The sequence below is a fragment of the Felis catus genome, chromosome A2 (genome assembly GCF_018350175.1).
Source record: "Felis catus isolate Fca126 chromosome A2, F.catus_Fca126_mat1.0, whole genome shotgun sequence".
NCBI classification, from domain to species: Eukaryota; Metazoa; Chordata; class Mammalia; order Carnivora; family Felidae; genus Felis; species Felis catus.
In genome coordinates, this window is record NC_058369.1 from 29346982 (window position 1) to 29361424 (window position 14443).

General features: G+C 40.7%; 1 protein-coding gene across 5 annotated transcripts in view; it reads left to right on the forward strand.

Moving 5' to 3' along the window:
• Positions 1 to 14443, forward strand: part of PTPRG (protein tyrosine phosphatase receptor type G) — a 718204-nt gene that overhangs the window by 167982 nt on the left and 535779 nt on the right. For 4 of the 5 annotated variants that reach the window (XM_011280147.3, XM_045051777.1, XM_045051778.1 and 1 more), the window contains exon 2: positions 9814 to 9918. The exons of the other annotated variant lie outside the window; for it this stretch is intronic. In XM_011280147.3, the coding sequence (XP_011278449.3) occupies positions 9814 to 9918 (105 nt within the window). The remainder of the gene's footprint in view (positions 1 to 9813; positions 9919 to 14443) is intronic. 5 annotated transcript variants of the gene reach the window in all.

The following is a 14443-nucleotide window of genomic DNA, read 5'->3' on the forward strand; positions in this document are numbered from 1 at the left end:
AAGAGAGCTTAGTAATCTGTATCACTTTGTTTCCCAACTCAAGTTGTAACTTCATTTCTGCCTGAATAGAAGTGACTTTCTTTTTTATAGACAATGACCAATGTTTATATAACTGTAATTGGATATTCTCCACATCATGTTAGAAAAATCACTATGTTTTTCTGTTAGTATTATTGGAATGTGATTTTATCTTAGACATTTGCCAATAGTAGTGGGAAGAATAGCCTAGAAAACTTCTTTCTTTTAAAATTATTATGTTTTTAGGGGTGCCTGGCTAGCTCAGTCGATAGAACATATGACTTTTTATAAAATTTTTTTTAATGTTTATTTATTTTTGAGAGAGAGAGACAGAGACAGAGAGAGAGAGAGAGAGAGAGAGAGAGAGAGAGAGAGAGCGAGCTCGAAAGGGGAAGGGCCAGAGAGAGAGGGAGACACAGAATCTGAACCAGGCTCCAGGCTCTGAGCTGTCTGCACAGACCCTGATACAGGGTTCCGACTCACATCATGACCTGACCTGAGCTGAAGTCGGACGCTTAACCGATTGAGCCACCCAGGCGCCCCGATAGAGCATATGACTCTTGATCTTGGGATCATGAGTTCAGGCTTCATGATGGCGTAGAGCTTACATTAAAAAAATAAGAAAAATAAAATTAGTATGTTTTGAGTTTTCTGAGACCCACGTAGAAAAAGCCATTTTTCACTTTTGAGCAAGTATACAGTAGCCGTTAACTCACAGGTACTTTTATGATGAGTAAAATTCAATTTCGTGCAGAATAATTGAAGTCTAGTGTTAATTTTGTGGGTTTGAGAGTAATGTCCAGTTCAGGGCTTTGTGTTCTTGGGTATGTTATACACCTTTTCTGAGTAATTGTATGCAAGCCACAAGGTTATTGGAAGAATTGAAGGAGCCTATGTATTTATTGATGGTGCTTTTAATAGTGTCTGCCACATAGGCAATAGGGGAGTTAGCGAAAAGCTTCTAATTGGGTGAGGCATCGGGTGGCAAACTCAGGTGGCCCTAGAGACTAGAGAGGAAATATAAATGATAAAAGAGGATTGGGTGGGGTTATGGTCCTTCTGGAAAGAGCTACTTGCTCTTCACGAAACGTATTGTTGCTATTTGGGAACAAAGCCCAGAGAAATGTATTGTTGCTATTTGGGAATCAAGCCCAGATGGCGTTAAAAAATACAGATCTTGGGGTTCTCTCAGGATTTCCCCATGTTGGCAAACACTTAAACACAAACACACCATACGTGAAACCAACTATCTGGAGGGATTGGTGGCTGTATTCAACATAGTGGCCAACAGGGTATAATCTCTGATCTGCGTTTGCCAATTCTGTTGACCATTAAGGATTCAGAGTGATGGCATGTTGTAAAATTGGAAGTTCAGATTTGTAGCAATTGACATTACCACAGCCCTATCCGTGACTAACCCTCGTTTTCTGGATAATCTTGTAGAATCAAGAGGCTTGGTTCTTTGAGAACCAAACACTATTAAAGTGGATCAGAAGAGGCGGTTGATTTATTGCTGTCTTATGCTGTAAGATATTTGAAACCAGGAGTCCAGTTCTGTTTTAGAAGGGTGGTTCTAAGGAGGAGTGAACCTTGGTATTTTTCAGATTTTTATCACAAATGTATAAGAACCCTTTGTATAAATCTGTTCTCTAAGTGTACCTCTCCTTGGACTTGTTCAAAGCATCTATTTTTATTTCTGAAGTTTTTAAATTAGGATACAGTCAATAGTAGAGAGATGGTTCTAATTTTTTTGACTCTTTTAGTCTTGTCTGGTTAAAAAAATTGGTTCTGCTTTGGGACACCTGGGTGGCTCAGTCAGTAAAGTGTCCGACCTCGGCTCAGGTCACAATCTCACGGTGTGAGTTCGAGCCCCACATTGGGCTCTGTGCTGGCAGCCCAGAGCCTGGAGCCTGCTTTGGATTCTGTCTCCCCCTCTCTCTCTGTCCTTCTCCTGCTCACACTCTGTCTTGCTGTCTCTCAAAAATAAAGAAAAACATTAAAAAAATAGATTATGTCTTTTTAAAACAATTTTTTTTTACTGTTTATTTTTGAGAGACAGTGAGAGAGAGACAGCGCGTATAAGCAGGGGAGGGACAGAGAGAAGGAGATAAAGAATCCAAAGCAGGCTCCAGGCTCTGAGCCATCAGCACAGAGCCCATCGCGGTACTTGAACCCATGAGCTGAGCTGAAGTTGGACACTCAACTGACTGAGCCATCCAGACATCCCTAGATTCTGCCTTTTGTAATCAGTGTTATTTGAGAGTAAAATAACAAAGAGAAGATCAGTCTTTTGCTTCTCTACGTGACTTAAGTAGCAAGGTCATTTTTATAACCTACTTTGTGTCCTTTTTTCCCCTAGGATACTACATTGCTGTGCAATTCCTCTTTCCCTTGTAATCTGTTCTACTTTAAAAAAAAAAAAGAAAGAAAAAGTCATGGCTCTATATTAGGTCTTTTTATCACTTTAGATGGTGAACAAAATATATATTTTTGTAGCTGGGACAATAAGTACATTTGAATATGATAAAATGGGTAATCTACTGTAATATAGTCTATTGTGTTTGAGGTGAGCTCAGTATCACAAACAACTGGAGGGATCATTTGTAATGCAGTAGTTACAAAGGGACGTACTTCTTGATTCTACCATTTGGGACACTCACCAGGTACATTTTACTACGATTAATTGGAATACAGGCACAAAGGAGATGAAAGGCTGATGAGAATATTTAATTATTTTAACTATGATTTGATACTTTTGCCCATTGTAGGCACAAAAAAGATAAAGATTTATTCATTTTAGACTATTGTGTGGGATTTAATGTTCTTAAATGCTTTTTAAAATTCAGAGAAAATTATGCTTGTTAGAGATTTTGCCATCCTTGAGGGATCTTTAATTTGTTTGTTGTATGAGCTGTTATAATAGATATAAACAGCCCGCTTAACTGCTTGTCTGCCATTATGGAAATATGCATTCTGGATGTGAAAATGTGAGTGCCTGTACTTATTTTTAGTGGGCTTATTTTTGGCAGTAACTCTGGCAGAGAACTAGGACTCTTTATGTGAGAGCCATCCATCCATCATCTTAAGTAATTTTCATTCCGGCACTAGAGAACCAGAATGTCTTTGTTCTGATGTTTTCAATTTTGGATGGAAACAGACTGATTCTTCTAGGCTTCTGAGTCCTTTGGAATGACCTAGAACTGGACATACATTTAAGTGGAAATACCCTCAAGGGTCACTAAACTATTTTGCTTCGGGTACAAGATGTGTGACCACGTTGTAGGTGGAACTTTGGCCTGTTCTCATCATAAATCTTTGGTCTCACCCGCACATAGCCTCTGCCCCTGTAGGAGATCTTGATAGAGCTGGCATCCAGTAGACACTGGTGGCTCAGTATGGTCAGATGATAACAGTCATCTGAAGGAATGCTGTGGAAGTGCTGAAATGCCTAGTGACTGTGTGTCTTTCTCGGTGGGCGTCTCAGACTTCCACTCATTTTCGGAGACACAAATGCATGTGTAAATGTATCATCTTTGTCAAAAAACAACAAGACGTTGGCTGTACTCTGGGATTTCAATTCATGCATTTGCAGTATTGGAAGAAAACAGTCTCCATCATTACATAACTGCATTTAGTTTTCTCCCATGTAGATTTAGTGACCCTTCTCTTTGACAGTAGGAGACCTAAGGAAAGACACTATGTCAGGAACGTTATTTAATGTAGTGTTTAGAGGGACTGGTCTCCTTGTATGAAAAATGTTCTGCCTGCAAATTAACACAGTAGAGTTCAGACAGCTTGAAACTCTTTTTCTTTCCCCCAAGTCAAAATTTCTGGGAAACGCTGAGAGTCAAGATTACATAGAATCCTCTTGAAGATATAGTTAAGGCAGATGGGATACACATCTGCTTTTATAATCCCAGAATACAAACATTTATTGTTATAAACTATGTCCGGTGGCTCTGGGAAATTAAATCATGCACATAGGAAACAGTTCCGTTGATATCTTCAGTGGTAGGTAACTCTTTGGATATTTTTATAGGAAAGGATTGGGCCTTTGGGTCTGGAAACATTTTTATCTTTTTTGCTTCAGGCTGGAAATGAGGTAGGCTCCGGAGAAGTTCTGAGAGGGGGTAGAGTTTATGAAATCTCCCTGATGAAAATACCTGTCACTCATTTCCCGCTCTGCATAGCAACCGACCTGACTTAAAGCTTCCTCCTGCTGAGTGAGGCGTAAGCATCATTGGCTAGTTAATGCTATTGGTTTTGAAATCTACACTTTCATCCTGTCAAAATTGAGAGGCTCAAATTCTCCTGGATGATGGGAGTAGCTGGGTATTAACTGTCTAAACTCATTTCATTATTATACCATTCAGACCCTCGAAGGCTGCCCGGGTTTGATATTCCTCTTGCCCAGGTGTGTTAGCCGTGTGTGTGTGTGTGTGTGTGTGTGTGTGTGTGTGTGTGTGTGTGTGTGTTGGTTGAAGTCGCACTGGAGACTACCTCTTTGAGGTGGAGTCTGCAGCATTGTGCACTGTTGGATGTCCTTTTTGTCTTCTACACTTGTTCCATCACGGTGATCCCAATTCCTTGAAGCATTATCACAGCATTAAAAGCCCTCCTGAGCTTTCTGCTGACAGATGACTTCAGCTCCATTAACCATAGTGGGCTTGGTGCTGTAGAACTTGATAGAATACATGTTTGCACAACACTGACTCCTCCCTCTTATTAGTCACAGGATACCCATAGGCAGATATATACTTCTTGTCTGTTCTGAAGAATGAAAATACATATTTTCGTAAGCATGCTCCATTTTTAATTGTGTAATTAAGTTGCTGACATAAGCAAGTATGTAATTTCGCATTAAGGTAAGGATCCGTAAAGGCATGCATTTGCATAATTTAATTTTCTGCACAGAAGATATTGAAAATCAATAGCATGATTCATAGCCTTACCATATCATTGCCATGCTGCTGTTGGTTGGCTGTTTGAGTTTAAAGAACACAAAGAGTATTAAAATTGATTGAATTTGGGGTGCTGAGTCTGTATCTTTACTTGGGAACCTCGGATTGTTTCTTTTGCAAATCTCTGCTCCTTGCAAGTAATATATTATGTTGCTTAGTATACTCAATTCACATCTTTGAGTGCTGTTCAAATAATTTCTAAAAATTGTTTTTTAAAAAACACCTTATTATATGATGAAAATACATTTGAAGAGGGGAGTAAAATTCTTTTGTTTTAAATTATAGAAGTGCCATTCGTACATGCTTATGTTCTTAGAGAAAAAGAAATCACACATTACTGACATGGATGGAATAAAAGGGAAAACTAAATATAGTCATCTTTAATGAATAGTTTATGTGTTAAAAAGAAATCTGGTGTTGGGGTGATCAAGTCCTTTGCCTCCCTGTTCATTTCTGAGTTGCCTCCCTAAACAGTTGCTTATGAGGAACTCCAGATCATTCTCTCCGGCTTCATGTTTTAGATGTTTGCTATTGTGATAATTGGGCAGCGACTAGAAAGTGAGGCAGTGGGAAGGTCGTGGTTTTGCTTCTGGCTGATATGAATACACACATGTACATATACACAGATAGACGCACCCACTCTTATCCCTCCCCCAACACAGACACTATCAGCCTTTTTGTTGTTCATGTGTGTGCGTAGTCATTCGTTCACTCATGATCGAATACCTACCATATTCCAGATGCCATCATGGATGGTAGGTTGAGAGCTCCTTATCTCTGGGGAGCTTGGAGCCCGTCCTAGGCCACACAGCATGTCCTTCAGAAGCAGATTTTTTGCCCATTCTTCACCTTGCTGTGTGCAGCTCACATTGTACCTCCGTACTTTTGGGGGTGTGATGAAGACGGGGTTAGCCCGCCTTCCTTGGGATAGCCCTGCCCTCTGCGTTACCTCTTGTCAGTTGGCCTGTTTCCAGCAAATACACACGTCTTGTTTTTTGTCCCAAGTGAACTCCCTTTAGACAGCTCTGCCCCTCAGCTGAGGCCCCTTAGTTCACAGTGTGCTGCATATGGATGGCTGGGAAGGCAACTGCTCTTTGGGGTATGGATTCCATTACTTTGCAGTGCCAGGGGAGGACCTTCTGACCGTTATACCTCCCTTGTTTCTTGAATTGGATACGTCTTTGTAGGTTTGCTTTTTCCACTAATAGTTCAGTGGGTTTGGGAAGCTGGCAGGTGTGGGATCCCCAAACCTGCTTACCTGACGAAACTCTGGGCTCCGTTGCTTTGCTTTTCCTGCAGGATGGCTAACATCGCTGCCCACACGAAAGCAACACCCATCAGAGATGGTTCTGGCAGCCCTTGTCCTCCTTTGTTCCCCACCCGAGTCTTCTCAAAGGTTCTGGAAAATGACAAGCACCTCCTTTTCAGGACAAAAGGGGGATCGGTTGTAGAGATTGTGATTCCAGATAACTCCTTCTGTAAAAGGTATAAATGAATATCCTTGAGGATGATTCCATTCCTCCTTTCCTTTTACATCTGGCTCATTTGTGTGTGAGCTTTTCTGGTTGAGTTCAGATTTAGCCGCATTCTGAGGTTGATGCTACACCCGTGTGATTTTTGTAGTGAGCAGTTCATCCTTGCCTGGCCAGCCTTTCCCCAGGGTTAACTTAGCCAGTCAGGTTCCAGGCTGGGAGGGTGAGTTGAGAGAATGTCAGAGTTGAAGGGGGTTTCTCTGGTCTAGCTCAGCAGGGAAGTTTGTATTTTATCTCTGACTTCAAAATTGAATCACCTGGAGAACTTCCTTTAAGAAAAGTACCTGTATGCTGTATCTTGGTGCCACCCCAGATCAAGTGAATCTGAATCTTAAGTGGTAGCCTCCAGGGCATAGATTATTTGTTTTGCTTTTGTTTTGTTTTTAAAGCATCCAAGTTGAGAATTAGAGCTCTAGTCCAACAATGACCTTTTATGCATGGAGAAATTGATGATCAGGTGTAGAATTGACTCATTTGAAGGTCACCAAGGTCACCTTTATAGTATCAATTGGGGATCTTTTGTATACAAGGGACAGAAAAGGGAGCTTTGGCAGGTAATTTGTTCATGTAAATATAAAGCTTCCCACAGGAACAGTTTCAAATTACCTTTGTCATGGGCTTTAATTTTGTCAGCAGAATTGATCTATAGATTTTGCTTCCCCTGGTGTGGTTGTATTTTTGAGCTCCTCTCCTCATCTTCTCCTTGACCCCTAGCTAGGCTCCTGAGGCTTTCTGGATCCTGCCCTAACCCCGCCAGGAAGAAGGAAGAATCTCTCTGATTGACTGATGTCCCCATTGCCAAACATGTCACTGGGACCAAGGGCATGGTTTACAATGATTGGCTGGTTTAAGCCAAACAAGGCCCCCTTGGAGCTGGCAGGGATGGGGTGACAGGATAGACTGTCCATTACATGACTTAACAGGTAGACTTATGGGGCGTGGGTATGATAATGACAAAATCAGAGTCTCTGTAACAAATTTTTTCTCTATTATTTGGTATTTTTGAATCACTCTGTGCCCAGTGCTTAGCTGCTCTGCTCACAGTATCTTGTGGTGGTGTTGTAACAATGCTATGAAGCTGCTACTTTTAGCTTCATTTAACAGGCAGGGAAATTGAGGCTCAACCACATACCCTAATGGAAGTCACATTTCTGTGTTCAAGGCAGTGTTTTGCTCATTGCCTTGACAGAAAGAGGAAGGATTATTTGGGAATAATTATTTAGAGTGAACTAGCTCTAAGAAGCATATTAAACAGATACATAAAACAGTTTCCCACATGCACAGAAAACAAATAAGCCGAACAATTATTTATGTAGTGTGCTTTAATGCAGGGAAAAAATAGGAGTGTAGGAGATGGAAAATTTTATTTTTGATCTCTAGAAGTTTAAAATGGTCAACTTCCTGGATCTCTGCATGGCTTATCTGCAAAATAGTAGGATGGATTGCATGGTGACTACCTAAACCTTTATCAACAAAAATTTTAGTTTTTGTTGTTCAGGACCAACGAACAAACATAAATGGTATCAGTATCAGGTTTACTTTTCAAGCATTTTTTTTTTTAAACCAGTGTTTGGAGTTGACATGCAAGCCTAAAGCACAGATCTCCTCGACTTTCGATGGGGTTATGTTCTCATAAACTTGTTGTAAGTGGAAAATATCTTGCACTGAGAATGTATTTTATACAGCTAACCTGCTGAATGCCCTAGCTTAGCCCAGCCTGCCTTAAACATGTTCAGAATGCTTACATTAGCCTACAGTTGGGCTGAATCATCAAACACAAAGCCTAGCTTATAATAATGTGTTGAATGTTTCATTTAATTCATTGGATACTCTATGGAATGTGAAAAACAATGGCTGTGTGAGTACAGATGGTTGGAGGTGTATTGGCTGGTGATCCTCGTGGTCGTGGGGTTGATTGGTAGCTGTGCCCTCTGCTGCCCAGCATAAGGGCAAGAAGATCTTACCCGGCGTATTGCCAGCCTGGGGAAAAGATTCAAATCCAACGTCCGAGGTTCGGTTCCCACTGACTGCGTTTGGTTTTTGCACCATTAGTAAAGCTGAAAAATTGGTAGGTCGGTCCGTCGTAAGTTGGGGACTGTCATGTTTCCTAATATGCCATCATGGTGACATCATTATCATTACTTTGACAAATTCAGAATGGAGAATGTACTGTTTTCTTAGTGCCTTCCTAATCTTAAATTGAATCTACAGTTCTCCTAACCATTGTCCCTGCTTTTTAAAAGCACACTTGATTTTGTTTGGGTGCATTTAAAAATTAACATAGATAGCTGGGATGTATTGTTTGAAGTGTAATTCCATTTCATTTTGGATTCTGGACACCTGTGGTATTTGTGTTCTTACATGTCAGTGCATTCGGGTGTGGGCTCACAAGAAGGGAAATTTACATTCATGAATTGGTTGGGAGGGGAGGAGTTTGAACACTGTAGCAGGCTCTCTGTAATGGCATAGAAGATTGGAATCATTATGAGTTTTCCAAAAATACATCATGAAACAGATTTCTTTTCTGAGCATTGTTGACCTTGCGGGTTTCGCATTTCATATCTTCAGGTATAACAGGTGACTGTTTAGGGTCTAAAGGATGTGGAGGATGTGTACTCACCATGGGATGTCTCCCAGGCCTTAGACTGCGATGCGTTTGGATGGCAGAAGCCGTGGCTTTGATGCAGGCACGCTCATGTTCAGTTCCCCGATGGCTGCGTGCTTATCTGTGTTACCTGGGACCAGTTACTTAGTGTCCCTGAGCCTTAATTCCTCCAGTTGTAAAAGAGACCAAATGACCCCTTGCTCTGTGAAGATCAAATAAGGCTTAGAGGCCTTTCGAAGCTAGGACCTAGGCTTATCTACCTAGCCGGAATAAAAACCGCGGATTCCAAGCCTACTAGTTGAGGGACATTGGGCAAGTTCAAGTTACTTAACTTCTGTAAGGTTCAGTTTGCTTATCTATGGAATGGTCTCATTACTGGGACCACCGGATGTATTGTCTAGTAGTGTTCTGCGGACTGTGTAAGATACTATATGTCAGAGGCTTAGTGCACCATGCTTGGTGACTCAAAGGAAAGGCTCATTGTAAACTACTCTTCGTAGTAATCCTGATAATCTGGTTATATAGGTTATCCTAACCTATATTGTAGGTAATATAGGTTATCCTATAGTTGTGTTTCTGTAAGTCAAGAGGTTCTATTCCATTATCCCTGAGGTGTGTGCTTCTGGGAAGTCACCCGAGGTGTGTTGGACACCCTTCCTATGTCCAGTGAACTCACTGTGCTCTCCCTCTCTTCCAGCCTTGACAGAAGGCTACGTCGGGGCCCTGCACGAGAACAGACACGGCAGCTCAGCGCAGATCCGCAGGCGTAAGGCTTCAGGTGACCCGTACTGGGCCTACTCCGGTGAGTTGATGTGTTCCGACCAGGATCACACAGGCCAGTCACCAACCCCGTGAAACTCACCGGAGAGTACTCTTTCAATCAGTTTCACACCTAACTTGTTTGTTCAAACCTTTGGTAGTTCACTACAAGTTGCAACACCAGAGCCTGTTTTTCCTCAAGGTTATATAAGTACCTTAATTTATCTCTCCCACCTGTTTTCTCAACCTGCTTTTCCCCCCTCAATTTGCATTTATTTCTGAACTTTACTTGTTAATGAGTTATTGTACCAAACATGTAATTTCCCAAAAGACACAGCCTTTTCTTTTCTGTCTTTTCAGTGGCTGTGATTTCAGAAAGCAGCAAATACAAGGCTAGTCTTCAGCCGCTAAATGTCTGCTAAATATTACAAAGCGTCACATATCAAAATGATCTGTTGTGCTTTAATCTAAAAAAAAAAAATGCAACTTTATTTTCAAGTCAGATCTTGTTAGTTGAATATATTTCAGCCCTCTATGGCATTCTGCAGTTCTTTTCATTTTTGCTTTTAAACTTTTAGCCTTCAAGCCAGTGGAGACAAGAGAGCATTATTAAAATTATGTTGAATGTTACACTGCAAATAATTTTCTTACATTCTAAGGGGGGAATAAAAATGAACACCTACAAGAATATACAGACATTTCTGGATGATGCTTCCAGCAACCATCAAAAGTAAGATAGGTGGATTGTTAGTTCCAAACGAGATTTTGATGCTTACAAATATATGGAAAATGTATTGTAGCCAATTAAGGAGGAAAGGCTGAGGAAGATAGACAACTTTGGAAATTATGGTGGCACTGAATAATTCAAATAATTTGTAGGAAAAGGCTTGAAGGCATGGGGTATTAGTATTAATAATAAATCTGTGTTTATGCAATGTCATTGCATATAAAATTGCAAGGCATTATTTTCATCATGATGCTCTGGTTTTCAATCCTGAATTTCCACCTGCAAATCTTGTTAAATTTATGTCACTGTAAAATTTATAGGCTTGATCTTTAATTACACCTTATCTATTGGCTTTTTGCATCCTTTTGTCTATTGATAAATCTCCTGCCCCTACTGGGAGAATAGCCTATCTGTTTTGTTTTGCAAGGAACAGATAGCGATTCTGAAGTCTTCCATCACACCCAACTCCTTGTGATTAGAATTATCTAATTAGAGCCTTTTTGTCACCATTTCTGATAAATGAAGGAAATTGCGCGATGAAGGCCAGAGTTACATATATACGTAGCTTCTTGCCAAGAAACTCGAAGAAAATTTATCATTTTGTACCCTGCGGCTCCCATATCAGTTAGGAGGAGGCGTAAAGTGGCCTGCTATTTACAGTTCATCAATCTAGAATAATAATGCTGTTAGGCAGGAAATTGGAAGTTCTATCCCATCAGCATCTCTGATTGCAAGTGGCAGCGAAGAAATGAAAGACCTAAAACTTTTGCCATCACTCAGTTAAGAATGGATGCATGTGGTGCAGTCTTTGGAATGGAGCAGTTGTTGACATCCTTAACTCCAGTGGACCTAATGAGTCTCCGTTTTGCATTTCCGGAATGCATTTCTGGAATGGATCTGGGAACTGACTCTATCAGCAGAAGGGCTAGTAGTTCAGTGGCAGGCTTTTGGCACCTCTTTTCTGTAAAAACTCCAGACAGTAAATATCTTAGGCTTTGTAGGCTACGTGTGGTCTCTCTTCCACTGTCGTGCAGAGGCAGCCATCGGTAATCCTAGATAAACTGGCTGGGTTTCCAGAAAAATTTATTTATGAGCACTTAAATTTGAGTTGTGTATAATTTTCATGTTTCAGGAAATATTATACTTCCTTTTATATTTTTTCCCCTCAATCATTTAAAAATAGAAGAACCATTCTTACTTCACAGGCTGTATTAAACTAGGTGGCCAGTTGGGTAGGGTTGGATAAGGTCCACAGGCTGTAGTTTGTCAACTCCTCTCCTAGTTGTTTTTTTTTTCCTGGGTGGGATACGACAGTCATATGAGGAATCTCCCAAGGCTATAGAGTGGTTTGGAAGAAACAGAGAAGTTACTTCCTTAAGGGGAAAATGGAGAAAATAAAAAGTAAAAGAAGAAGAAAAGATTGAGACAGATATCAATTGATGGTATATAGTCCATATGCTTTAACTGAGTTCTTCCTGAAAATTCTATGGTATCCATGGTTGCTTCACTCCAAAGTGCTGGAATATCGATTTTCATGTCAACAAGACTTTGGGTCCGTCAGAGACACTTCTTAGCATTTGGCCAGTAGACAAAGATCAGGAAGGGGTTGTTGTCTGTCACTTTGGGCACTTGAGACCAAGGCCTTGAAACCACAGTAGACCAGAGGTCTGCTCTGAGATACAGGTATATACACCTCTAGGTGTAAATGCTGCTTCGAAAGCTGGTGTGCCAAGGGAAAGGCTCGTTGTTTGTAGAGGGAATTGTTTTTAAATTTAGCAAAAGTGAAGCAGGCCATTTCTAAAAGGTTGGTTTGATGGTCTAGATTTTAATTTCATGCCTCTAATTCACAGATTTGTCTTACTTCCTCCTAAGATAATATCATTGGTGCTTTGGGGGTATGGTGTGTGGGAGTATGAATTTTGAAGTCATGTAGACTATGGCTCAAATAGGAGTTTTATCTCCTAACACTTAAAAACAATTTTTTTAAATGTTTATTTATTTTTGAGAGAGAGTGAGAGACAGAGACAGAGCATGAGCATGGGAGGGGCAGAGAGAGAGAGGGAGACACAGAATCCGAAGCAGGCTCCAGGCTCTGAGCTGTCAGTACAGAGCCCGACGTGGGGCCCAAACCCATGAACTGTGAGATCATGACCTGAGCCGAAGTCAGATGCTTAAACGACTGAGCCACCCAGGCGCCCCTGTCTCCTAATATTTTTGTGACATTGGGAGGACATTTAATTTCTTGTAGATTGAGGTTCTCCATTTTTGAAATGGGGATAATTAAGAACGATTCCCTCATAGAGTTGTTTTGGGGATGAAATGAGATGATATGTGTGAAAAGTAACATAGTCTCTTGCATCCAGTACCTAATATTCCTGCTGTTTTTGACATGATTATTAACTACTTTTGGTGCTGTTGATGTTGTTAATTGCAATTCTCAGTGGGTATCTGTGACGGGCCACTGGGTGATCGCTTGGTTATACTGGGAGCTGAGTAAGCTACATTTTGTCAGTTATATTCACAAGAACTCCCCATTTGGGATTTGGGAATGAGGGTTTAAACAAACTATCCTCAACTGTATTATACAAACCATGGCTGTTTTTGTGTATAAAGTTTTACTGAAACACAACCATGCCCACTCCTTTGGGTATTGCCTATGGCCCCTTACGTGGTGGGGTTGAGTAGGTGCTACAGACTGACCAAAAGACCTAGGATATCTTTATCTGGCCCTTTAGAGAAAAGGTTTACCAACTCCTGCTCACATTGAGATAGCTTGGGTTTTTGAGCAGATATTAGCCTGACTCATAAACAGAACTGTTCAGAGATTTGGAAAATGTCTTCTTTTTAAAAACTTTTTTTCCTCCCTTGCATTTTCCCTTGAGCTGCAATGTCCTCAGCAAGTCTAGTTAGCATTCAGAAGGGAGTCTGGTGGAAAGGACTGGGGAGGAAGAAAGAGATGAATGGAGAAGGATGTGCTACAGGAGCTGGATCAGGGAGAGGGTTGGGTGTTGGTGCTTCTGGGGCCCCGTGCCCCTGGGTTACTGCGTCCTGCTCAGTAGGCTGCCTTTGTGGAGGTGGGGTTTGGTGCCTGATGCTGACCCAGTTACTCTGCTGGCATCCCACCACGTTCACTTTAGGAGAGTTGTGCAAGATTTCAAGCTGGGGATATTGTCACGACAGTTGTTCATTAATGTTAGTGTAACTTTCACATTAGGACTAACCAGGTTATTTCCGTTTGTCCGTATCACTTTGGGTAATGCACACTTCCTCGTTACATTTGAGATGGTAAAATCTTTACTTCTGTAGGCTTATCAGACAGTGCCACTGTGAACATCTAGCATAGAGGACTGTTTATTGAGGAGCCTGGAAATATGTGCTCTGGTCCCATTGGGATCATCTGAAGATTGGTTATCTCTCTGGGTTTTATTTTCATCTACTGTAAAAAGGGAAAGGGTCATAATATCTGAGTCCAATGTGAAAGTCTCATGCATAAGAGATATGAAGTGGAACATAAATGTAAGATATTATTATTGTTAAATGTTAATAATAGCTTTGTAATTTCAAGATTACTTTCTATCTTTGGGTTTATTTTCCTTATTCCAAGATAGGGACAAAAGGGGAAAGACCTCTTTATGTATTTCAGAATTATACTGGAAAAAAAACCCCCAAAGATTGAATAAGAGTATCTCACTGGAAATATTAAAATAATCTCTCTGTTAGTTTTACTTGACTAAGACACAGATATTTTTCTGTGTTACTTGAAGTGATGACAGCTCATGAATTTTGGAATTTGCCCAGAACTTCTGTAATTATTACACAAAAAGTAACAAATGCTAGGTAG